At 41.3% G+C, this 27206-nt stretch overlaps 1 protein-coding gene across 1 annotated transcript in view; it reads right to left on the bottom strand.

Annotated features, from left to right (window-relative positions):
* Positions 1–27206, bottom strand: part of LOC129100842 (tight junction protein ZO-2-like) — a 79530-nt gene that overhangs the window by 25500 nt on the left and 26824 nt on the right. The window contains exons 2-12 of the mRNA XM_054610361.1: positions 20091–20144; positions 18616–18740; positions 17319–17421; positions 14318–14840; positions 12212–12315; positions 10240–10393; positions 3878–3983; positions 2671–2789; positions 1814–1877; positions 744–894; positions 479–587 (exon numbers count right to left, since the gene is read on the bottom strand). Of these exons, the coding sequence (XP_054466336.1) occupies positions 479–587; positions 744–894; positions 1814–1877; positions 2671–2789; positions 3878–3983; positions 10240–10393; positions 12212–12315; positions 14318–14840; positions 17319–17421; positions 18616–18740; positions 20091–20144 (1612 nt within the window). The remainder of the gene's footprint in view (positions 1–478; positions 588–743; positions 895–1813; positions 1878–2670; positions 2790–3877; positions 3984–10239; positions 10394–12211; positions 12316–14317; positions 14841–17318; positions 17422–18615; positions 18741–20090; positions 20145–27206) is intronic.

The following is a 27206-nucleotide window of genomic DNA, read 5'->3' as shown; positions in this document are numbered from 1 at the left end:
TATTTCTTGCTTGTGTGCTTGTTATGCATCTTTTTGGCGCCTGCCAGGAATTCACGTCTATTTGCGTTTTTGCAATGACTTTTTATATAATCACGAAAACTTGTGCTTGGTGTTCTGTGTTAACACAGCATAAGGTCATTAAAAATCAAAAGGACATACTAAATAAATTAAATTACAATAATTGGAAAGTAATTAGGATATTTTCTGCCCGAAGAGGTAGAGAAGAAAGCTTCTATGGGGCTGAAAATAAGGAGGGTTCATCTTCTGAGGAGCATGAATGTGCTAATTAAAAATCATGATAATCTGCCTAACAGACTGTGATATGTCTTGTATAGAATGGATTTCCTGATGATGATACTGGAAGCCAGACTATTTTACCTTTTATAGATAAAGACAAGTTGTATATATACAGTATATATACCTTTTATTCATGTGAGAATGTAACAGTGACTATGCGTCTGTGGAGGGAGTGTTTTACCATCAGGTTTGCTCTGTGCCAGGATGGTGACCACTTCCCCTTTAGGGATCTCCAACAGGAAGAGCACTGCTTCCTCTCTCACTACACCTTGAAAGTCCACATTGTTCACCTTTAAAACACAAACAAAATGCACAATGATTAAGACCATTTGCTATTCAAATAATAACACACATTTTTATGTGAGCTCACATTCACAGTGTCATTTGAACTATGGTTTCTCTGAGCTTCTTGTTGTTTCTGAAGTGGAAATAAGTTCTCTGGTAACCTTTAGGATTTGATCTCCAATGCGCAGACCCTCTTCCTCAGCAGGACTGCCCTCTTGAACGCTGGCGATGAAGATGCCGGCATCGTTTCCTCCCGCCAGCCTTAGCCCAACGCTGTCCCCCTTCTGGAAATTCACCATCACTGTGTTCGGCCTGCAGGAGGGACACCACACATGCTGCCGTTAACAATATGGTCAGTCACACATTAATCTCCTCCATTTGTGTAAACTCGAATAAATGATGTGTGCAAACTGAAATTTTAGGCTTGTCACCCGTTTGATTTCCTTACTTGTCATGTCATTATGTCAACCAGTGGCTAAAATCCACCTGACTGTAACACTATTCACTACCTACTGAACTATGGACACACAGATCAACGTATCCTCATACAATGGTTCGTATGGTAGCTTACTTAAAGTTGGTCCTCGCTATACGTGCGTTTTCCTACAAAAGTTCAACAACACGTGTAAATTTTCGCTCGTTACATCCATATGGCCTTTTCAAAATAAACTTCTGTCTTCACAGGACATTATAGTTGTCAGGTTTAGGCGACAAAACTACTTAGTTACGTTTAAGAAAAGATTATAGTTTTCGGTTCAAATAACTACGGAAGTGCCGTTACTGAAGTACGCAAAGTGACAAATTCATCCACCTCAACTTCTGCTTTTAACACGGGGAACAAACAGCGTGTGAGCTTCAGCTTTATACTTCCTCGTTCATGATTACATGCATAACATATAAAATGATGTTTTGGGATGTTTATGTATAACGATGCATCATTTTTTGTAGGTACAGCTACAAATTGTGGTGTGGTGCATCAGTGTTGATTTGTTTAATTTTTTTTTTTACATTCCTACCGTACAACAGTGAGTTCTGGCAGCACTTTTCTATTCTAAACTTTCATGCTCATGCCAAATCATCATTGTTTAAAGTGTGTTCAGTGCCCAAGTACAATCCACGAGTTCGCACATAAATTTTTACTTGATTAAAAATAGAATATCATTTTGAAAAAAAAAAAAAAAAAAAAAAAAACACAGCAAAAAGTGTGAAGAGAGGAAAAAGACAAACCCACCCATATATTTTTTCATCTTCAGGGCTTGGTCGGAGGAGAATCTTGGGTGTGGTTGTTACAGCAGCTGTAGATGAGAGTTTTGTTAATGTCTTCCATGTTTACAACAGATTACAACATATGTCAATAAAAGTAAATGTATATTCAAAGCCAGCATTTAGCTGGAAAAGAAAATTGACTGTCAATGATAGCCTATTTTGATACTTCAATCATTTGATTGGGGATTTATTTATTTACATCTCAAAAACTCAGCAGTAGGACGGCCCATTAGGGCCATTGTTGTTAAAAAAAAAAAATCATGGAGCCTGGGGACGGGGTTCTGATTTGAGAAAGAAAATCTGAATTTAAGATTAAAGTGGTAAATTTACGAGAAAGAAACTACAAATTCAAATGTACCACTTCACTCTCAGGTATTCAGATTTTTTTCTTGGAATATTAACCTCCTCTCAAGCTCTGCAATTGTTTGTTTTTATACCAAAAATGGAGATTTGGCTGAAATTTATCATAATATGATAATACCTGCAGTAGTCCATACTTTTAGTTAGTGATAGATCATAGGAGCAGGTGTGATGTGGAAGGTTTTTCTAATAGTGATGAGCCTTTTTAACTTCTTTAGCTCATTGTTTTAAGCTTTACAAGCTGCAACTCAACTCTCAATCTGCTCTTTGAGAGAAACAGATCTGATCAACTCACTGTCCGCTACCTGCTCAGTGACAAACAGCAGGCAGACACTGTTAGAGGCAAACACTTAGATGATTGCCATATCAAACTTTTGAAAGATGATTATATGTCACATATAATCATAAGTTCACAGCTTGTTTCCTCTGCCGCAACGTGGCCAAAAGATTGTGAGAGATAACCTGGAGGCTCCTCAATGTGCGGTGTGTCTTTGCTAAGCTCAGCTGAGGCCTGGGGGTCTTCAGGCACTCTGAATGGGGAGGCCATGGCTGACATCTTGGCTGTCCTCATGGGCTCCTCCCTGCTTCACACACACACACACACACACACACACACACACACACACACACACACACACACACACACACACACACACACACACACACACACACACACACACACACACACACACACACACACAACACACACACACACACACACACAGGGTGAGGGACTTCAAAGGTGTAACAGCAAATGATTAAAGCCTTAAAGAGAATGCTGACATAGCTCATGTACTGTAGGAGGTGGACAAGATTACATTAAGACCTCACATACATTTTAAGGAAACAGAGGGACACCTAATAGAGTGCTGCAGGAATAAGTCCTAAAACCTGGAAATGAGTCAGCATTTTTTGCACTTGGTTCATTTGTCTTGAAGTCAATAGGTTTTTGGGTTATAAGTGTCAAAAAAGATCTGTGTTTAACGCAAGCTTAAGAGATTTTTACGTTTTGTTCTATGACATAAAACAGTCAGTAAATACCCGCTTGGTGAAGCTCACACCCGACTTAGAAAGACGGTTGCTAACAAGTGGCTAATTAGACTACATAACGCCATCAAGCCAACTAGTCCGCCTTCGTGGTGGTGACCTGAGTTCACGTGACCGCGGTCTAGTCGGTTTATAGCCCAACGTTAGCCTTTTTTCTTCTGCCAATTGCATTCACGCTCCAGAAAACATAAAAGTGGTGTTCATTTGTGAAGATTATCTTACTGAACAAAACATGTAAGCATCATAAACGTTTGTTTGACAGAGCTTATTTTCTGAAAAAATACAAAATCCAATGGATATATCACATTGGCTTTTTGTTGCAATGCTAACTTCCAGAGTTGGCCTACAAAAATACATCATCCCTGCAAACTTCAAATAGTGCTCATCAGAGCTTTTTTATGTCTTTTGAGGGAAGTCAGATTGTAATCTCAATTTAATCAAGACACATCTAAGTCAAGTCTTAAGTCTTGTCAAAGCAAGTCTCAAGTCAATATCGCAGTCTTTGGCACATCCAAGTTGGTTTACAAGTCTACGTAACCAAACTGGATGTCAGTTAGTTCAGGTGTCGAGTCCTGCATTTTCTTGATTTCAACTCATCCATCCAGGCTTCCATCCATCCTACCTGGGGTTGTCTCTTTCGTTAGAGGAGTGGGAGGACAGGTCAGACTGGCGGGACCTCCTCTCCTCTTGGGGAGAGTAGGAATGGTATGACTCCATCTCTGATATGTCTGACGGACAGACAAACAGACACACAGACATGTCAGTTAGACACACAGACTTCTTTAAAGTGAAATCCCCCCCCCGTCCAGACTGTGTGCCACCACCACCACAAGCACCACCACCACTACCAGCTGCAGTAGTAGACAGTTGCCTCAGGAAGCCCTGACACCAGCTAATTATGGCCTGGGACAGAGTAAGGATGTTATTGGAGATGTCAGTCAGAATGATGAGGACAAACTCTAGTGCCACAACTCAGTTCTCAAGATAAAAGCCGCTTTCACTCCAAAACATTCAAATTCATAGTCCAGAAATGATCAGAGCAGCATTATTCTACAGATTTGTGTAAAAACACCCAAAGTTTTTAGATTATTTCCATACGTTCCAGGCAGCCATTGGTTTCCATTCACTTCAGTGCACTTTGAAGATCAGCCACTATTTTATGTATATATGATGATTAAAAGAAGGGACTTGGACAACACTAAAAATTTCAAAATGAGTTTTCTTCATAGGTTGTCTAGGCTCACCCTGAAGGGATGAGGTTTGATTGAAACTAACTGGTTTGTATGAATTGGTAACCTAACTCAACAAAAGGCAAACGTTTTTGTATAGCTGCTGCCCACAGTAAATGGCGGGAAAATCCAGCTGACATGACGAGATGTGACGAATTGTACAAATGGGGATTGAAGTGCATCTGTCCTCAAAAACACTCATGGTGTTGCACTCGATTGTTCAAATGGAAAGTGACAGAAGTAGTTGTGTAGAATGAAAATTGAGAGGCTGAGAGTTCAAAACCCCAAAAGGATCCTGAGAGTGGAGTCACTCCTAGACTAGAACACTCCTTTGCATTGAAAGGGGCCACTTGGGGAAGTTTGGACAACTGGGTAGGAATGCCTCAAGACCCAGAACATACTTGAGCGATTATGTCCCATCTGGCCTGGGAACACTTTGCTATGCCCAGGAGCTCCTGCAGGATGCTGCTGGGGAAGAAGCTCGTCTGAACCGGCTTGCTGCCACTGCGTCCCCACATCCAGATAGGTGGCGTAAGATGGGCCGATGGATGCAAATATATTGAGCGCTCACTAAAACTTGCTGGCATTAAGTACCATCGAAATCAGGGTTTGATATAATCTTAAGGATTATGACCTCAAGACTCGTTCATGTTCAGACCATTTTTAAGCAATTGCTTCCTGCTTATCATCCCTTGGCAAAGGGCTTGGGGCAGCTGAAGACCCTGTGGATCAGGGCTACCGGCACAACCGGGCGATCCAATGTGATTAAAGGAAAAATGTGATCCCTCTCAAAGACAGTAGCATATACAGTTACTGGCATCAAAACACGGGGGAAGGAATTGGTAAAGTAGTAAAGCCCAACTCTTGGTTGATTTTATTGGCTGCCTGGGCCAAGTAAGACATTGACGAAACAATGGTACACTACACTAGAAAAACTCGACAAATGGCGCAAGAAGGAAGCATATGGCACACACGTGCGCCATAGCCCAAAAATGGCTTTGCTGGCGTGTCTAGTGAGGGGTCTTGCTGGGATCAGCCCTTTAGGATCCATGAGGCCAATGCCAGCATGAGAGCAGCCTCATGCTGCTTTTAAACCCCACCAAAAAGCTGGTCGAAAGTGCTTACAAACAGCCCTGCTCTTCACTGAGAGCGCCTGGCTTTCATTCAGTCCCTGTGATTTTTTTTAATTTTCTAGCTGAAGTGAACACGGTTGGCAGAGTCTTTGATTTGGCTGCTTTTATCTGTCAGAACGTGGCACTCAGCACACCGCTCTGAGGAGAGGGAGGCTGACGATGGGAGCGTTAACAAAAGCCAAGAAAACCAGATACAGAAAAAAACCAAAAACATTTGAGTAGTGAGAGGACAAGCGGGGGAACCACATAAAAGAGAGCACATAAAAAAGGTGGAATAAAACTGTCCCTCTGAAAACAAAAGTCCATGATAAACCAGCAATCAATTTCAGAGAGAGAGAGAGAGTGGGGGTATCTAGTAAGTGTTAGTTAGTTTGATTAGGGTTAGAGAGACATTCTGCATAACCAGAGGTGATGAAAGTCGAGGATGAAACATTGAAATGGAAGAGAGAGAGAAAGAGACGTTGAAGACAGAGTATGATAGAGACAGACAGAAAGGAAGATTAAAATATGAGGATAATGTGTCAAACCTGATGTGGGCTTTTATCGGCCAATTGTGTCAGAAACAACATCCATCACTCAGATTTATGTCACCAAGACTCTAACACAAAGAACCTCAAGGCGGGGCATAAGGATGGCTATATGGACTGGTATATGTATCTTTGGGTCCATCAAACACTCCACATCAAGATATCAGGACAGATTGGGTGTTCCTGGTCTCCACAGAATCTGTTGAAATATTTTTTTCAGGCCCCCATACAGAATGAAAAACGTTGTTTTTGCAATACTTAAGCATCCGTGTGCCTTTTGTTTAAACCCCTATATTATGTGATTTTTTTTTTAGTAATGCGATCGTTTGCGTGTGTGTATGTGAGTGATCGAGTCTGTGAGTGAATGTGCACATCTGTGTCTGTCCTCAGCTTATCACGCTATGTGCTGCAGCAAACTGCACAATATTTTGGGCGGACAGCTACAGTATCACGCTTTAAGGACCTCTCGTGGTTGTGCTTACGCAAGCTTTCTCATAAACGCCTTTCATTGCCTTTTTTATTCTGATACTGACTACCTGCAGAATCTTCACCCTCTACTCTTAACCACTGGCTGGTAGGGGCCGCTAGTGATAACACAGCTGAGTGTGTCTTCGACCCCCAGCAGCTAGTCTGCACCCACAGACACAGTTTTTGGTGTGTTTGGCTAACAGCTAACGATACAACCGGTGCACACACTGCTGTATAAAATGTAAAAAATGTCCTATACGACGACTTTGAGCCGATTGCCTGAGTACGTCACCACTTGTTTTAAGTTACAGTACAGCCTATCGGCGTCTTGACGGGGAGTCAGCCAATTGTGGGTTGTATGCATTCATCACACAATACAGCAGTGGTTGTTGCAGAAACACCTGGCGGCGAAATCTGCACTCTACTGAGTGCAGATTTCTAGTTCAGCATGTTTTCCTATTTTGTTCATTAAAGCAGATACCATTGTATATTATAACTACGCTGTGTACAGATATTTTCCCCAAAAAATTCAGAGGATAAACCTCGAGATCTTGTTTTCAAGAGGGTTCTTGGGCACAAAAAGTAGTTTAACATTTAAAAAAATAAATATTAACAACAAAAATGAACAATGTAACATTGTAACATCCACAAAGACACACAAATGAGGTCTCCCCCTCCTTCCCAGAACACAACAACATAACATGAAAATAATAAACATAATAATAAAACTGTAAATGAAGGTTAATACAATCAAAAACAAGAACAAGCAGATTTAAGACAAAAAAGCAGACATCATTCACTCCAATCTGAGTGAGCTGAGCATGTTAATGCTACTCAGAGGATAAACCCTTTGAGCACGAAGCCAGCTCAGGCTAAGCTAAATCAAGCATACGTTTTTTTTTTGTTTTAATCTGACAATTTCATATTGTGGAAATAAATGATCATTGCAGCTGCTACTAGAGTTTTACTGTGTCCTACTAGAATATGTAACCATCCGGACAGCCAACTATCAACACACACACACACACACACACACACACACACACACACACACACACACACACACACACACACACACACACACACACACACACACACACACACACACACACACACACACACACACACACACACACACACACACACACACTGCTTCACTAGTCCTACTCGCAGTATTATTAATGCATGTTGCCAAAAGTTGACTGCTACAACACTTAATTTGATTCACATCAGTTACCTATTTAAGCTGCTTTTAGATTGCATTTAACCATGTGTAGTGCTCTATTGGAGTATAGCTGGATACTGTTCCCAAATTTTAGGAATGACATTTGAGACTACACTATTCTGAAAAACTATTATTTTTCACTGAAACACCTTTCTATAGTACGACTTGACGGTGGCTATTTAGTTTGTTAATTACAAGCAAGCATAGAATTCTACAAATATGGAGGTGAATTTATCCTATTACAAATGCATATTTATTTGGCTTTTTTAGAATCTTAGTTTTCTTAGTCATTAAGATTTAAACAGTTCTTCCAAGGACATACCACAGGACTACATACTATTGGAACTTAGTATGTAGTTCTTAAAAAACATAAATACGTGCTGTGTTTAATGTCTGCTATCTCTTAGAACTTTATTCCTAGTCTCCCTATAATGTGGTTGGATCCAAGTTTTTCCTTGAAACGTCCTGGACAATTGTTAAAAAAGGCTCCATGTTTGGGCCATCAGTGAAGTAAAGTGAAGTCAGTGCAGTGAGATGTGTGAGTGTGGTATGAGGATGAGGATGTGTGAAATGGAAATGCAGCCAGAGACAACAGGGAGGCGACGACAGATCAGATGTACCACCTGGACAGACGAGGAACGGCGCGTTGCTACACTGTTAGGACAAATCATTAATATGTTATTACACTTAGAAGTTCAACAAGCATCTTACCCACTTTACAGGCCACGCTTTGTCATGCAACACTCTGTGTTCACAAAAATAAATCATCACCCATATTCAGCACATTCATCTGAAGGCAGCTTACTGCCTTCTTCCACTGGCATTATTCAACTTCTACACTTAATGAATCACACAATTCAAAGTACATCGTGATTAAAACGTGTTTATTTATTCAGGAAAAATGAATCATGTATTAAAAATATTGTTTAGAAGGTTTAGAGCAGTATAAAGAGAAGTGCAAAAAGGTGTGAAGGCTTTACAACTTAAGTCAGGTTGCGTCACAGCCGTTTTACAGCTTAGAGAAAGGCAACAGTGTTACACATGCTGTGTGTCTTGGGAGGTCCTTCATCTAAAAGTATGACATTTTATCTGGAAGAGAAAACAGACAGAGATTGCACTTTTGAGCGATTACAGGGGATCGCGTCTGCTGGTCAAGGTGAGCACTTTCAAAAGCAATATGATTAGTTCAGTTTTCTAAAAGAAGCTGGGGGTTTGAGCCCTCAGCCCACAGTGGGGTCCTGATTACATCCTGACCTGCTGGTGACCTCTCTCTCCTTTCAGAGTGATATTAATACACAGTAGCTGAGCAGCTGCGAGCAGAAACTCACCACTGTTTAGTTTCAGACGGTATTTTTATCCACTTGAATGCCTGATCTTTTCAACCTTTGTTAAGTGTGTGTGTGTAAACGGGATTGGAACTGAATGTCTCCAGGAAACAGTTGAAATAATGCCAATGGACCCTTTGCTTTAATTATTCATCTTTTTTATTCATTATTCTGTGTTTTGTACGGAGGCTCAAGTGTGTCACATGGAATAATCGTTACCATATTTTATTGGTTATTTGAAATGCATTAAGCATGTCATTAAAACATAAATTTGTGTCGCGAGGATGTAATTAAAAATAATAAAGTAATAAATAACTAAATTAAAATCAATATGCCAACTACTAATATGCTATTTCATTATTTTGCCTGTATTCATTTATTAATAAATAAGTAAATGATGGACACACATTAGCTAGTTAGCAGCCGTCTTCAGAGAAATACCCACTTTGTGATGCTTTGTCAGAGCATTTGATCTGTTGATTGCTGTCGGGATGTAAGGAGAATTTCAACAAATATAACAAAGAATGTTTTTGAAGAAGATTACCAACCCCTAGCTTTAAGAAATAAATTCTATATACATCTCCTGAAAAAAGTTCACTCATTATTCCAGTGGCACACTTCAACCTCCACAGCTTGGAGCAGATCTGACTAGCTCTACTTCTTTGGTCTTCTGGCAATCAAAGACCTCATCCCTTCAAACAGAATCACCGATCCTAAATCTAAATCACCTTTATGCTGAGACTTCCTCCTGACCTGGAACTACATCAAAGGTTGGTGGAGTAACAAAAACTGTTAAGTCTCCCTCAGACGGGCTTTAAAGTTATGTCGTCTGCTAAGATCAACTTGCGGGGTCTGTGTGTATTCTAAGTAATATGAAGTCTCATATAAATGATCACACTGATTGGACATTTCTGACACTCTGAGGCCTCTGTAGATCTCTGATAGTTTAAATGGCAAAAGCATAAGGAGGATCATTTGATGCAACCTCCTCCAGAGACACTGTGCTTTCCTTTACAAACATCCCTGTGGTTAAACACTAACCCTGTCAGTCAGGGCCAACGCGTGTCAGTGACTCACCATCATTATCAGAGTCGGAGTCTGCGAGGGGGGGGATGCGGACCAGGATCTGACGCCGGTCTCTCTGGACCACCAGCTGCAGCTTCCCCCGCGACTTCTCTATCAACTTCCCGGCATCGTGCAGAGAGAGGTTCTCCGTCACCGTCCCATTGATCTGCACACACACACACAACACACACACAACACACAACACACAACACACACACACACACACACACAGAGTCAGAGGCTGCATTAGGGATTAAGAACCGGATTAAGGGACCAGTTGGCTTGCTTTGGAAACCTGGGGAACTTTGCTGCTTTTAACTTCAGCTTTAGAGGCTGGGAATCTGTATAAATATATATCTTATATTTATGTTATATTTTACTTGGGCAGCTGCGATTAGTCGGCATAATCGATTATGTTTTTTATATATTTTAAACCAACCACTCTTTTTTTTTTTGGTCATCACATCTCCCCGTTGTTGTCTGGTGGACTTTTGCCGGCGGGTGAGTAGGGGGAGCTAACCGGGATGCAGCATGGAGAGAGATTGGACGCCACTCATCGGCATGTGCTGCCCCCCTCCCCCTCCCTGCAGTAAATCTGTGTTATTCATAAATAAATGTGTTATTCCTCACCTATTCTAAAAAAGGTGTATTTGAATATTTGGAATTGCATTAATTGGGTTTGACTGGAAAGCTGAGACTCTTGTGGATCCATTGAGCTCAATAGTATTCATGTGTGATGATGTCAGTCCCAATAGCAGCCACTTCACATAGTGAGACCATTTTTTTGAAACATAACAGCACTGTATTAAATGACCTGTTGTGACCTCTAGTATAATCAGAACCTCCTAAAACAACCACAAAAAAAGTTTCTAGCACATTCAGAGGACACATGGCTTTCCCAGGTATATTCACAATAAAGAGGGGTTTCTTACGGATTTCTTTTCTATGGTGTTCCTCAAGGTCTTGGTGTCTTTATGTGGTGTTTTGGAGGGACTCTTAATCATTTTTCATCAATTGTTGAGTGTTCAAAAAATGGTTTAATTTAGCACCAAATCTGCATAATAAAACCCCAAATTGCTGCAACAACCTATTAGAGGTAAAAGACCCTAAGGACGGCCGTCACAGTTCCATCATAGTGTTCTTAAGCCTTTTTACAGGAAATAATCAATTCATTTATTTTCACTTCCGATTAATGACGTTAACCTGGAGCTCACGCTGCTGAGCCACATCTCAAGTTAATCTCCAGGTTCTCAGCTTTCTGATGACGTACTTGTGGCATCTACTGTTACTGTCACTACTGCTATCTCAGGTCTTAGGGATCTGGGTTACAGCAAGTTTGTCAATCTCATTTTATTAAGTGAGAATGTGGCCACTGCAGAAGATTTATCGTTTGTGTATAGTTAAACACTAGAATCCGAAAGCAAGACCAGACGTGCCTGACAAAAAGGTAAACGTATGAATGATAAGCACTTAATTGGTACTATAAACGATAAGCACACTTTATTGCTCTTTATTACTATTCATTATCACTTGATACTAAACCAATATTTCAATGACTGCGGTTGCCAGTCTTTTTTTGTATTTGGGGCCGTGAATCAACGTCTACTTATTGTCCATCATCACAGGTTAAGGACTTGGTGTGGACATGAATTGTTCAACTAAAGAGTGATTTTCCTTTTTGAGATTGTTTCCTTAGACAGATATTTAGAAGACCCACAGATATGACAGTATCCAGTATTCCACAAGACAAATAAGCGAAAAGTAGAAGAAAAGAAAGAAAACATTAATGAACATCTAGTGATCCTTTATATGAATCTTATGAAACCTCGGAGGGTCCCAGGACTGTAGGTTGAGCCCCACTGTGCTAGGTGACTTATTTGACTGCACTGTGTGTGTGTGTGTGTGTGTGTGTGTGTGTGTGTGTGTGTGTGTGTGTGTGTGTGTGTGTGTGTGTGTGTGTGTGTGTGTGTGTGTGTGTGCACACCTTGAGGATGATGTCTCCCTCCTGCAGGTTCCCGTCCTTGGCAGCCAGGCCTGTGCTGGTCATCTGTTTGATGAAGATCTGACTCCCCAGACGAAGACCGTACTCTACAAAAACCACATACAAAACACCACAGTTACTGCAAAGTCCCCCTTGTTAGTTTTTATTTGGGGGGGGGGGGGTTCTTCCTTATCCAGAGAGAAAGGAAAGAGGGTGTCGTATTCTGTACAGACTGTAAAGCCCTTTAAAGCAAATGTATGCTTTGTGTTATTAGGCTGTATATACTGACTTGATGTCAGATTCAGCCCACTAATCCTTTGGCCAAACACTAAATGTGCATGACTTCAATTTACTTTATAAATATTATATTATTTATAACTATAATCAACAGCATACACAAACATTGTTGTAACCTTTCTTTTATAAAAAACTGAAATGAAATTGACTATTACCAAATAAAACATTGCCTTTTAAATAATTGCCTATTTTTTCCAAAACTGCATAAAGTTACAGGACCTTCTCTCACTCAATTCCCCCAATAAAAAAATCAATGCTGGGAAAAATATAATCAAACTGAAAATGAATTACAGTAAACAGCACTATCTTTTGCAAGTCTTCTTTCCTCACGCTGAAGCACTTCCAACCCAACAATAATGCAGAAAACTGGATATATGAGACTGGCCAATTGGTCACTAGTCATGGACCATCAGCTGGAAACTGGCAAACTGATTTCATCCAGTGGCCAATCGATTGTTGCATCTCAACCAAAGACTGTCTGTGTACCGCATTAAGCCTAAACCATTTGTTCTACATATAGATGATAAAAGTTAACAAGTGACCATGTTCAGCAAGAGAGGCCGATTGATTGCATGATTGTCCCGGCGGGGCACTGGTAACGTTCTGCTGTCGTTGCAAAACAAAAGGAAACTGGTAGTTACTGAATGTAACTTCGGTTCTATGACTACGAGAACTGCAAGAAGAGGAAGAGGTGGGAAGACGGTACCTGAAGGTGGGGCGGGACATGTGACCTGACACCAGATTATCAAAGCTCATGAAAATGCAGACATTTCATACACCGGACGTATATAACGACCTGCCGATGCTCAGTAAACCCCAGTTCATACAAGTCATTGTTTGTCAATGTAAGTACAGAGTCCAGTCTGCAGTGTAGTTCAAACACTGTACTGATAAACCAGACAACTTTAGGGTAACATTGTGCTTCAAGATCTCTCTGAAGTTTGTGTAATTCCAAATTTTACTACAAAGGTTTTCATTTTTACTGAAAATCAGTTCCAAATATCGGTTATTGGTGTTCCAAATTAATAATCAGTAATGTATTGGCCCTAAAAAAAACACATCAATCCATCCTTAGTTTGTACCACATTTCATGCCAATCAATCCAACAGTATTAATTTCACTCTGAAACAAAACTTTCAAAAGCTAGAAGGAGAGTAATTAGTAATTATCCTTTGTGTGCCATTAGCGTCTTAACTTAACATAATGGCAAACCATTCAATAGTTGTTGAGATATTTCAATGTCAGAGTAGTTGTATCAAACAGACCGCCCAACAATTACAATGAAGCTACCAAGAGCACACAAACTACCATAGAGTCCCTGCCACCAAGCAGCAAATATTCACAACAAAAGCCACATACAGACCATTACCATGCCATAGCAGCTAACAGGAACAACTGGCTTAAGCTAGTTCCAATCAGCACAGTGGAAAAAAGGGAAAAGATGGACATTCTCCATTCTTATTTTCCAAATATTACAATGCCTGCTCTATTCTGCTGTTTTCTGGTTATTCCATAGGGGAAACTTAGGGACAAGAAAATAGAAAAACCTGTACAGGCCTGAATTGAGTTCTATCTTAGTTGAGCCATGTTTAGAAAGGTGTCAATGAAACTACATAGTGATCTTAGAGGCTTCAGTTGATGCTGGACTACATCATAGTCATTTCTAATACTTTGTTTAATACTTTGTATGTATAAGAATAGTGCGACAAATTATTAGGAAAACTTGAAAACAAATAATAATTATGACTATATTATGAATTATTATTGAGAGAATGCATAAATGCTCTGATCACCTAAATTGTGAGGTCTTACCTTCGCTGGGTCTGTTCTTCACCAGCAGGACATTGACCGGTTTCTCCAGTGGCTCCAGCTCTCTGGAGGGTTCTGGGGATGGAGGGTTGTCATTGAGCTGGTCCCTGCTCTTGTACCTCCCTCCTTTTCCTCCTCCCCCTTCTCCTCGCTCGTACTTGTCGTCCGTGCGGTAGCTTTCCCCGGGGCTGCGCCCTCGACTGTTGTACTGCTGGCGGTCGGCGCTGGTGTCCAGGGCTCGCCCCCGGCTGCCCTCCCTCCTGGATCGGTCTGGGCTGGGAGAGGTCCTCTCCTGGCTCCTCCCGCGGCTCCTCCCTCTCTGGTTTGAGTCCCGCCCTCCCCTGTAGTCCGGGTCCAGGTATGCTTTGCTGTCCGAGGCGTGTTCCCGGCTCTCTTCACGGTACCAGCCGTTGTCATTGTCGGCGTCGTAGTAGTAGTTGGAGGGGGTGTACACCCGACTGTCTCCGCCTGGGGAGGGGGGCTGCGTCATTGAGTGGACCGCCACCTTGCGAGGTCTCTTCACCGTCTGACAGAGAATGGAAATATAAGAAAAACCTCTTTAATAAAAAATGCTTATGATCTGTGCTTCCACAGACCTATCAGATGAGTTCAAGTACCCCTTCACTGACACCTCCCGTCATTGACCAAATGTGTTCATTTACATACATTTCAAACAATGTTTTTAAACACAACTAATTATATGAGTGAAAATTGTTACAATAATTGGAAATTGTTACAATAATTGGAAATTGTTACAATAATCAGAAATTGTTACAATAATTGGAAATTGTTACAATAATTGGAAATTGTTACAATAATTGGAAATTGTTACAATAATTGTTTCATAAAAAACATAATATTCCTGGAACTTGATTTTAAGCAAACCAAACGTCAATTTTGTATTCAGTTCTTCCATTCCGGTGCCAGAAGCTGTTCCAAGTCATGATTTCTGTTTTTTCAAATTAGTGGAGCTACTCAACAGTTTATTTTTCGCATACCCCATGGCATATGCAGCACTTTGGTAATCACTGACTTAGTCCAGTTAAAGTCATGGGAAATTTATCTTAAAGTAGGAATAAATGTGATGTTTTGCAAAAATAATTTGATTTCACTGAAAACTTAAAAAAACGACAAATAAACAGCAGCCACTTTTTTACGGTTTTCTGGCAGGAGTCCAGACGCCATGATGGTACTGACGTTTCAATTAGATGCGAATAAAATGAATGATGGCAGCGGAAACAACAAACCCTTATGATGTAGGTTGCTGTCACAACACGGTCATCACGGTTCGATGAATGGTCACATGCACAAATGCGGCAATATTTACCCTGAAAGTTTACCATAGTTAAATGAATAGGAATTTGCTTCGCCATCCGAACAAATCGTTCCATGGCCTCTTCTCTCGCATAGAATGGAAGTCAATGTGTGGCAAATGTAAATTTTTTGCACCTTGCCATAAAAAGTTAACTGAGGAATCTCACAAACAAAACTGGATGAGTTGCATAAGCCCCCATCACCAGCACTGAAAACACCAGAGGTGGGACCAAGTCATTGCTTTGCAAGTCACAAGTCTCAAGTCTTTAACCTGAAGTCCCAAGTCAAGACTGACAAGTCCCAAGTCCAGAACTTTGAGTTTCGAGTGCTTAGAAGTCATATAAGACTTGTGCAACGTCATCAGTCTCAGCCCAAGAACTGTTCCAACTCAAGCTAGTTATATTCTTCATCAAAAACAACAGAACAGGAACAACATTTGTAACTTTATTTTTGTTTAGTTTTTTAAAAAGAACAAAGAGAACAAACTGTTCTCTGTTAACTGACCCATTTGTTCGATAAGACTTAAAAAAAATAAAAAACTCTAAAAGAAACCCGAGCTTCAAACTAAATGGCTTCTGTGTCTGACTCCCTCAGACAGCAGTGAGAGTAAAGATGCAGCTGGATGTCGTGAAAGCAGTGATTCAAAGCAGCAAATCTGATTCCCTCGACATGCCAGGCTTTTATATTTAGCTGTACGGAGCGCTGAGATTAGTCCAGCGTACACACGGGAGAGAACTGCTGCTGCTTTTAGAGCTGCAGCAGAGCGAGAGGCAGCCGGGCTGAAACCCTGAGACATCACTGATGTAGGAGACCTGAAACCACACGAACGCGCTATCTGATCCTGTACATGTAAAGTGCTACAATACAGAGAATAGTGAGTCACTACTCCACAATTCCATGACCCGAAAACTATTTTTTAGAACTTTCAGCTGCTCGGTTGCTCCGGATTGAGGGTCGGTTTATGCTCGATCAGAAATGCTGTAGTTGTTGTTGCTGTAGTTCATCCACATTGTACGGTGGAGTAGGAAACCGTCCTTTAGAGAGCGGATGGAGATGGCGGAGAATGTTTCATACAGTCTCTCTTGGAAGATATTGGTAGAGGTCTTGCTGTTCATATGAAAAGCAGAGGGGTTCATTGGTTCGCAGCTAAACGCAGTTAACATAATTATTTATAATTCTGGAATGTTTCACATCCGCTCATGTTCACCTAATTCACCTCAAAAGAATATACGAGTTATGGATGTCTCCTTCCCAACGCAAGTCTATGGGGGAAAAAAAATGTTTTTTGGAAGCCATGGCATCAGGTGCCCCAAAAATGTAATACCACCTTTGGGCCACAATTTTGAATATGCTTCAACCTGGCTCCAGTCCTTGTGGGCTTGGTCTCAATATGTTCCAAAGAACCAAGATGGCCACGACCAAAATGCCTTGGAGCTTCAAAACGGTAGTCCGCAAATGAATGGGAGAGGACACGGTGACTACATCCACTTTTATACACAGTCCATGGTTATTATCTAAAATCTGTTACCACGGCCAGCTGTGTTCAGCGGAACACAGGATCCACTATGAAATGAAGTTCCACATCTTTCAGGTAGTCATTCTAAGACTGTGACCACTAAGATAACAATGTGTCACCAGTCTTAACCAGTCTTAGCTCAGGAAAGAAGGACACTGTGTGGGTCATACTCACTATTTTAGCCACTTTACCACATTTACGGAGCGACTGCACGGCAAAGGAATGAGGCACATTGTCCATGGGGATGGAGTTGACCTGAATGACACGATCATTCTCACTGGACAGAAAGAAGACATAAACAAATAATTAGGATAATTGTGAAAACCAAATAACAATCATAATGTCAACATTAAAAATGGTTTTATAAACACAGATTTGTACCAATTAGTTGTAATTCCACTTAACTTGATTGCAGAAAAATGTTTATTTATCTACTGTAGGGGATAATGAGCTGAGAATTGTACTTTGGACTTTTTGTCCTAATTATTTAACTACGCAACACTAATGGGCAGCACATTTCTATTTTTAGCTATTGAAGAGCTCCTACACAGAGCTGTGCTACGTAGCTAACTCAGCAGTATGCTAGACAGACATGCAGCGTGTTGACTGCGGCTATTAGTGACTCAAAGTGGAGGTAAGGTTGTGGATTTGAAGGTACACAGCAGTGGGTTTGCAAAATTCCAGGAATATTCAAGGAGGGAACTTTCCATCCGAATTAACAGGATTTTATAAGAAATAGCAGATTTAAAATGGAAATATAGGGAATATTGGCTTAGATAGAAAAAAAACATTTGTCATGTCATAAGCAGACATAATTAGATAGATAAATCCATTAATTTGCCAAAAAAAGAAGATCCCACACGATGAATAAGCTAGCTAGCAAGTGAAATGAAAATTCAAGACGAAAATGTGTTAGCTGTGTGCAAACTACAGGGGCTTAAAGTGATAAACTTATTTATAAAACAAATGTTTTAAAATAAAGATTCGATGGAAATAGATGAATTAAAAATGATTGAATTAGCATGCTCGATCAAGCTAATCCCACATGGTAACAGCTAGCTAACGAAAATAAGCAGACAGCGTTTACAAGTTAATAACTGTGTACTTTGCTTCAGGCTACTATCTGTTGGTTGACGGAGATAAACAAAAAGTCATATTTATATGTGGCCTCCAGTAGTTTAGTCAGAACTACCATGTAAGCATGCAGTCTTTTTGCTCAGAGAGTTCCGTAGTGCTGGCTGACCAAAACATGCAGTAAGACATGAAATTGCTGTTTTGTGAGTATTTTCCCACCAAATTCATCCACTATTAAGATAAAGGTAAATTCCAACAAATTTCTGATCTTAACTTCCCTTGGGATCTTTTTTTTAAGAAATGTACCAACCCTTCGCAACCCTACAACAGCAGTCAGTTCAGTCCGCTGAAACATTTAACATGGAGGAGGATTCTGGTCACTGTTTGATGGACTTACAAGAGAAATCCATCTGCTGGTCCTCCCTGCAGCACGTCGGACACGATGATGGATGTCTCGCCGTTGTCCACGTTGGGGTTGTCGCGCCCGCCTGACACTGCAATGCCGAATCCCATCTTAGAGTCCTGCAGAACAAGAAGGAATGGATCAGTGAATACAGTGCAGTGGCACAGAATGTGACTCACTACAGCACTGATCCAGACACAGAGATGTTGACTGTTTTGTTCGTTGATAAATATACTGCATCTGATGTCAACCGTGTCTCACTGAAACAACCTGTGTGGGCACCCAAGTTGCTCGATAAGGTGGACTATAATATCTGCTTTTATCCTGGTCCCTTACCTTCTCTTAGCTTTAGCTAAATCAAGCCTTGATAGCCACCATGCTAACCCTGCTAGCATGGCAGACGGTTGGGGGCGAGGTGAAATATCCAATGGACATCGGCAGTGTCGCCCATTTACGGACGAAAAAAACGTCTCTCGCGTTCACTGTTCATGTTTTAGAATAAATGTTTTGCAGTTTGAATTATGAAAGCTGCTGGGTATTAGTAAGCATTTATACGACATTTAAGTGACAAGTAATTGTCTCATGATTTTAGAGACACCTGAAATTTTGCTATTGAGGTACTCCGGGGTTCTGAAGTGTCAAACAAGGGGTCTCGGATCCCACCGACAGAGCAGTCAAAAATGTATTTTGTGCAGTAAAACTAAGTTACCATAATAATTCTTAAAAAAAAAGAAAAGAAAAACATGTTGAATTTCTTTGTTAATTTCTTTTTTTTTTTTTTTTTTTTATTGGTAAAAGACAATGGAAATCGATAAGTGTTGCCAATGTTGGAAAAATCAATGGAGGCTCCACATGATATATATATTACGCTGTTCCATTTTTCTCATCCTATTTACAGCCTCTCCTCTCCTCAATGCTCTGTGTTCAGCAGCCTGCAGTTTAGTTAAAGTTTTACAGAATTTTGTCACATGACTGTTGGTCTCAGCCGAGTCAGTCATGGCTACTTAGATGCGTTGAGGAGCACAAAGTTTTACGTTGTTTACAGTATCTGTTTATAGCATAATGTTTATGTGGGGCAAGATTTTAAATGAGACATGTTGAATAAAATGTTTTCGATGAAATATCACAATTTTATGCTTAGTTTCTGTTGCTCTTTCTGATGGAAGCGTTCGTCACACATAATATAAGATAAAGACGTTTCTTACAGCTTCTGTCTGTGATAGACAGTGTAGTTTTGGCGATTGTTTAAAGACAACATGCTTTTAGGTTCAGAGGGTTAAAAGCTATCCACCTGAGTAAAGAAAACCTGCTTGAACTCATTGACAAAAAGACAACAAACACAAGAAAAATGTCCAGATGTTGGGGGATTGTTAAATGCAGAATCGTTGTCCACCGGTGTGCTTCAGGTTGAAGAACAGATGGATGGACGTCAACACTGTTTTAACAGCACAGTTAGTGAAGGAACTCACCCGCTGCAGATTGACTGTGTACTGCTCCCAGACCATCTCTTCCATCCCTGAGGTCTGTGAGGAAACACAGACAGAACAGCAGGGTTAGCAAACATCCAACAATGCTTTTTGAGCCTCGACACGACTGTTTATATGTGCAGAAATACACGTTGGCCATATCTGTGTGGAGTAAGAACATTTAGTTCACTGAGGGCTGAGCCCATGCAAGGGGAAAGGAGACTAACCCAGATTAACACACACACACACACATATCAGAGGAAAGGGTCTGTGTGTGTGTGTGTGTGTGTGTGTGTGTGTGTGTGTGTGTGTGTGTGTGTGTGTGTGTGTGTGTGTGTGTGTGTGTGTGTGTGTGTGTGTGTGTGTGTGTGTGTGTACTGAGCCTCTGTGATTGTACAGTAAGTATCATGTCAATAACAGCAGCCTGCGTGTTGTCCTGTCCGTCTCTCTGCCTGGCTGGAGTATGATTGTAATTGAACAACAGACATCTGCCCTCCTCTATTTCCAGCTCATTGCTCTCTGTCTCTCTCTCTCTTTCACACACATAGACACACAAAAACACACACACACACACACCAAACAGTGATGTGTGCTCAACTTCAGCTTCTACAGCAAGACGGTCTTCACAAACCAACACCACTATTATGATTTTTGAAGCATAAACACATCGCCAGAGGTAAAAAGCTCATGTTGGGTTATAAATAGGGATGGTTATGGGCAGGATTTTATGCATACCAGTACCCTTGTTGATACTCTTATCGGTTCTTTTTGATTATTTTTGTGATAAAAAAAAGACACTCAATTACGAAAACAATCAACATTGCTTTATTATTCTTGTATGTATAAAAATAGTCTTTCCTGAGCAGCAATACTTTCATTTTTTACCCTGATCTTATGATCAAACTCTGTATGGCATCGCTAACGTTACCTGCAGTAGACGAGGATGGACAGCTGATCTCAAAACAGTAGAAAACTGATAATTTCTGCACATTTATGTCCTGCTTGTTGGTCAAATGTTTAGATAAATTGCTGGTATTACCTCCCTAACTTGTGAGGGTTTTATTGCATTTGTGACAACAAGATTTCACAGCATCTACTGGAGGGAAATGTAACCTCACTTTGGATCATTGCGTTCTCTCTGTCATGATGTGTGTCTCACACTGTACAGAGCCAGAGTCGGTGTGTGTGTGTGTGTGTGTGTGTGTGTGTGTGTGTGTGTGTGTGTGTGTGTGTGTGTGTGTGTGTGTGTGTGTCAGAGTAAAGCATAAAAACAAAGAGACAGAGAGGGAAGGTTTGAGACGAGGAGATCTCACTCCGTAACTTTTATAGTTCCGATGGCAGATCCTGTTAAATCAGGACCTTATCAGTACTCCCAAGTTTTTACTCATTTAGAACCGGGTGCCATTTAGAACACGGTTTCGTTGTGCATCCCTAGCTATAAAGGAACTACACCGCTGTCAAATGACTTCACATCAACGTCACTAAGCTAAAAAGCGGCCAATTTGGTGTGATGAGACATAAAACAAGAGATGGAATTACGGCCGCATTTAATATGGTATAACAAAACTTTTACTTATGCTCGTGTTAACCACAGACCTTATTTCAGCCATCTAACCAAAAACACATTCTAAAATCAAATTGACTTGGAGACTAGGGAATAGGAGGCGTAAAAGTGCCGACTCATCTCCTGGTTTTAGGTCATATTCCTGCAGCGCTCTACGACTGCATTTAAATGGACCTTTATGAGGATTATCCCGGTTTATGCTCATAGTAGGGTTATGATGCTCACATCAGGACAGAGGAATCGGGTTATTCATATCACCATACACAGGATAAATATGATTAGCTTGGCTACTGACTGGCCGCTCAACAACAGGCATAATGTGTATACATGCAGAAGTATCCTGGTTTCCAGCTAGATTATTCTAAAAAGGGCTTATCCCGGTTTCTGAAAACAGGATATGGTTACATGTTTAAACACAAACTGGATACCTAAAATGATAAAAATGTGAAATATTGAACATGTAAAACGGCACCAACTTGGACAAAGCATAGAACACACAGACACGCAGACAGTTTAACGTTAACCAAAACAGTGTGAAATGAAGTTTTACTGAAGATCGTTATCAGCCAATATTCAGAGAGGTTGAAATTATTTTTGGTATGGTGGCAGAAAAAAAAAATGTGTCTGGAGCCTTTTAGACAAGCTGCTACAATCAAACAACAAAAGGGATCTGTATCTGCTAATATGGATCATCAATGATCTGCAATTAGTTTTGGCAGCAAAGAAAAGTGATCAGGGATCTCTAGAAGTAATATTTACTCCCTTTTCCCCAACCCGACAAGTGATCAAATGCACTATTCTGATCTGTGATCAGTCCAAACCCTGAGTTTTAGGATCCATTGCACCACTTTAAGATATAAAACAGAGAAAAAAATGCTTTGCTTGAAAAACGGTGAGTTGAATATCAAAAGAGTTGCCCATTCATTTGGGGTATTTTTTTAAGGGTTGCAGCTCATGTTAGGATTTTAACCCTCATTTAGATTTCACGTGTTACTTCTGTGACGTTGCTCATCGTGGTATTCACCAACAGCACAGACACCCAATGGACCCAATAATCAGTGACCCCAGAGCATGATGGGGATTACACATACACAGAGCTGCACCTGGACCTAACTCTGCTGCTTCCTCCAACTAACACATTCATCCTCTTATTTCACTTTTTTTTACTGTTTTACAATGATCCATTTATTCAGTGTGCATTAGTCTCTTCATCTTCTCGCCATTTTTGTCTTCTTTTTTTTCCTGTCAATCATTTGTAAAGCACTTTGAATGTCATTTGATTTGTTTGAAAGGTGCTATATAAATAATGATTGATTGATTGATTGATTGATTGATTGATTGATTGATTGATTGATTGATTGATTGATTGATTGATTGATTGATTGATTGATTGATTGATTGATTGGTGATCACTAGGCCTGTCACAATGATCACATAATCACCCGAACCATTTATTTCAGCTCATGGTGATCATGTTGTACAATGAATAGAGATTCACCGGTCAACATTTCCATCTCGATGTATTACGTCCTCGATTTTATACAACATGGCACATTGCTGCTATTTATTCAGAAAGTGCTTTCACAAATCAGACTGCAAAGGTCTAGAACATAAAAAGCTTAATCCTTTCAATTCCAGGATCTGTGTGAGCCACCTCAGTACATAAACAGTAAAAACAACAAACAGAAATCCTTCTGAAATGCATTACATGTGTGCTGTAATCTACAAAAAGAAGGTTTTCACATAGCAGCTCTAAGAACTCAGCGTCTTTTTTCTCATGACTTTCTAAAGGCTTATGCCTGGCGGAGAAAGTCACTTTTGAAAAAAAGAAATGTGTTTAATGATGCAACAATGCTATCGCTTCTCTGTTTCAACTCCAACTATGATTGACGGATTGCCTCCACACAGCTCTCAACGTGTAGACGGCTGAACTGGTGGCTAGCAGCCAACCATGCTTAAAGGGCTGAGAGAGCTATAAATGTTAACCATGGGTAGGGGATGTTAACATGAGGGGGGACCAGAGGGATGGCGCTACATTTCCATGATGGCGGTGTTATCTGCTGTAACTGCCGTATAAGCGCAGTGCAGAGCAGCATCGGTTAGCTAGTCAGTGGGGTGACTTTTCTGTTCCCTCTCCTTTAGTGTGTTATATATATTTTTACATGTAAAAGGTCCGTAGAGTGTAAAACCTGAAGTCCACACCTAAAAGGAGTTACCCTCCCCCTCAGAAGCTCCTGAGTTGCCTGAAACGGCTCCATTGAATTCTCTCCTTCACTTCTGTAACTTTATGAGGTCATAGTGTTACGGAAGTGACGTAAAACTCCTTCCGACTAGTTTGGCCCTCAAACAACAAAATAGAGACATGGAGCTGGAGCTCTGGAGGAAGAGTTTTTTGAAATGTGAAACGTTGACCAATCACAACAGAGCGGGCTAGCTGACCAATCAGAGCAGACTTTGCTTTCTGGAGGCAGGAGCAAGCGCTACAACGGAGCGTTTCAGAGAGAGGGTGGGAAAAAGTGCTGCAGGACAGCCAGGATGAGAAAAACAAGGAGGATTATGAGCATTAACGCATGTAAACATGTTGTAACTGTAACTTGAGATAAAAATATGCACCCGGAAAATAGCATAGTAGGGCCTGTTTAAAGTAATGGAGCCCTTGTGGTCTTGCTTAAAAAAAACACATCGACTGTGGGAGAGAAACAGGAAAAAAAACAGCTGTTTCCTGTGTTAAAGTCCGATGTTTTGGTGACGCATCCCTGCAGCGCGACCTTTGCCCCAGTTATGATCACTACAGCCACTATGCAAACCACTGATGCCGTCATGAGTGTGGTTCCATGCTAACATCTCTGTCATCTCTTTATCTTCTTGTTAAAATGTTCAACATGAGAAACAACGTCTATCAAAGCAGTTGTACGTGTGTGTGCCACTGACATTTACAACCACACCAACACACAGCTCTCTCTCTCTCCGCTGTCAAAGCCCACGGTTATTAAATGCCATAGAAGAATGTCAGCGTCGCTGCCTCTCCGTCACATGGAACAGATACAGTACATCACTGTGGCAACCACACAGACTGTACAGGTTAGAGCAGGCAGCAATCTGACCACCCCGTCGACACGCATCTATAGTTCATCAACTGCTCACACTCACGTCTGTCTCTCCCTCTTTCTCTCTATTGCTTCCATGGGAAAAAAGTCTTCTCTGTTCTCTGTGTATTTTCTGCCACATGAAAATGTAAAAAGCACGACGGCTTTCCTACGTTGAACATGCTGCGTGGTCTGTTGGCTGACATTTTTAAAGCAATTTGAGTCCTTTTAGAGGCAAATTTACAGATTGTGATTTGAGGTGAGGAGTGATGATATGCGCTTTTTTGTCGCTTTGGGGAATAAATTACACTTAAATCACCTAAATCCATCAGGGACGTCGGTGCTAATCACACTGTAGAAGAGCGAGACAGAAAGTTGGCTGACTTTTATAGAGAGAGAGTTCTGCGATAACATTGTATCTCCTCTGTTTCATAGCAAGTGTTGCTTAGCTTTCGCACCCAGGTGAACTGTCCCTTTAACAAATACTGAACAACCTGCGATTTGAAAGTTGCTGTAGGCGATATTGATTTTGATGTAACTGCAATCAATTGTGCATCCCTACAAACAATACTCTATTTAAAACAACTTTGTACAACACACACACACACACACACACACACACACACACACACACACACACACACACACACACACACACACACACACACACACACACACACACACACACACACACACACACACACACACACACACACACACACACACACACACACACACACACAAAATAAACGACAGTACAACTTGAGGTTATTATAAAGCCTTTTGGTTCTGAGGATCTCTGTAACACGGACTTACAGCTGGAGGACATGAAGATCTGAACTGATCCAACATTCTTTGCTGCACAATCATTGCTTTTTATATCGCATTCCTGGATATTTAAGGTCGAGAGTCTTTCGCCATGGAGCAGTAAATACATATTAAAACAAAGCATTAATGGCTGTAGGCATCACAGCTCTGTATGAATGATCAAATATACGTCTAAACCTCCGACGCTGCCATCTGCAAAATTAAGTTAAAGAGAAGGTTTTTTAAAGATCTTTCTATTCCAGCCATAAATCCATATTTTCCTCCACCATGTGAAAGACCTCTCTGTCTTTTCCATTTAAATGAAAACATCTTTAAACGCAGCAGACTCCACACCACATACTACCTACCATCCATCCATCCATCCATCCATCCATCCATCCATCCATCCATGCCATGTCCCACCAATCTGAGCAGACAGGAGTTCCCAGCAGGTGCGTAGAGGACCACCAGGCTGCCCTTCAGCAGTTCAGTGTCCAGCCCCCTCAGCTGGATCCCGGTCCCCCACCCCACCCGCCACCGCCGCCGCCCTCCCCCTTCCCCAGGGCCGTCCGAGACTGCGATTGCGCCCGTCTTGGCCGGCCTGCACCGGTGCCAGCTGGGGTAGCCGGTGCAGCAGCCGGTCGGCAGCCACTCCAGACTCATGGCCGGCTCAGAGGAGCCCTCCTCCTCCTCAGTGCCTCACCGCCTCGGTGCCCCCTGCCCCGTCAAACCCACGGCCCTGACTAGCACGGTCCTGCTTCGGCATGCTCGGTGTTAGACTTGCGCTCGCCGCCGAGTGTAGGCTTCCCATAGGGAGCAGCTGCTTAACCTCCCTGCCTCTCTGTCCTACCTCCAATCTGGATAAGCCTGTGCAGCGGCGGATTAGCCCACGTAGCCCTGGGAGGGAGGAGAGACTAAAAATAACAGCAGACTCACAGCGTCTCCTCCTCCACCTCCTCCTCCTGCTGCTGCTGCTCCCGTCCCGCGGAGAGTCCTGAGCGCTCGCACCGCACTCCTCCACTTCCTGCGCAGGCCGGATGACATGGCCAGGTAGGAGTGTGGGGGGTTCCACGGGCTGAAGGGGAGAGACTGCCCGACGGAGCACTCCGCCTGTCCTCCCTCCTCCCTCTGTCTGTCACTCTGCTCACTATCCTGCTGCTTTTTCCTCTGCCTCTCTCACTCTCTAACTCTCTCTCTCACTAACTCAAACATGCTCATTTGTTTTACCCGGTTTGTGAGGACAGTGTCCCGACTATATTCACCCCCAAAAAGAAACTCAACCAGCATTTAGTTACCGTTCTTTCTTACCAGTGTTACCGCTGTGATTTAGTCAAGCTGGTTATTTTATTTATCTCTTAAATTCAGTCTTAAAAACTGAAAATGAATGAAATAGAAAATTTGAGGAATATATGCACACCAATGGTTTGTTACGTACGTGAAAATCTTTGTGACTCAGTATTGTTCTTAAGCGGAAAGGTGATTAGGGTAAAAATGAACTAATAGATATCCACATGAAACTCCCTCAGTTGATAACCTACATTAAGACAATTATTCTTTGTATTACAAGTTGTCTGAAAAAGTGTATATTTAAGTATGCAAATGAGGCATTAACCTTTTAGAATATAAATAGGAATAAAACTTGGTGTATGTAAGAGCTACTGA

This window comes from Anoplopoma fimbria, chromosome 13, assembly GCF_027596085.1.
Source record: "Anoplopoma fimbria isolate UVic2021 breed Golden Eagle Sablefish chromosome 13, Afim_UVic_2022, whole genome shotgun sequence".
Lineage (NCBI taxonomy): Eukaryota > Metazoa > Chordata > Actinopteri > Perciformes > Anoplopomatidae > Anoplopoma > Anoplopoma fimbria.
The sequence above is the reverse complement of the archived record's forward strand: the minus strand, read 5'-3'. Positions and strand labels throughout refer to the sequence as shown.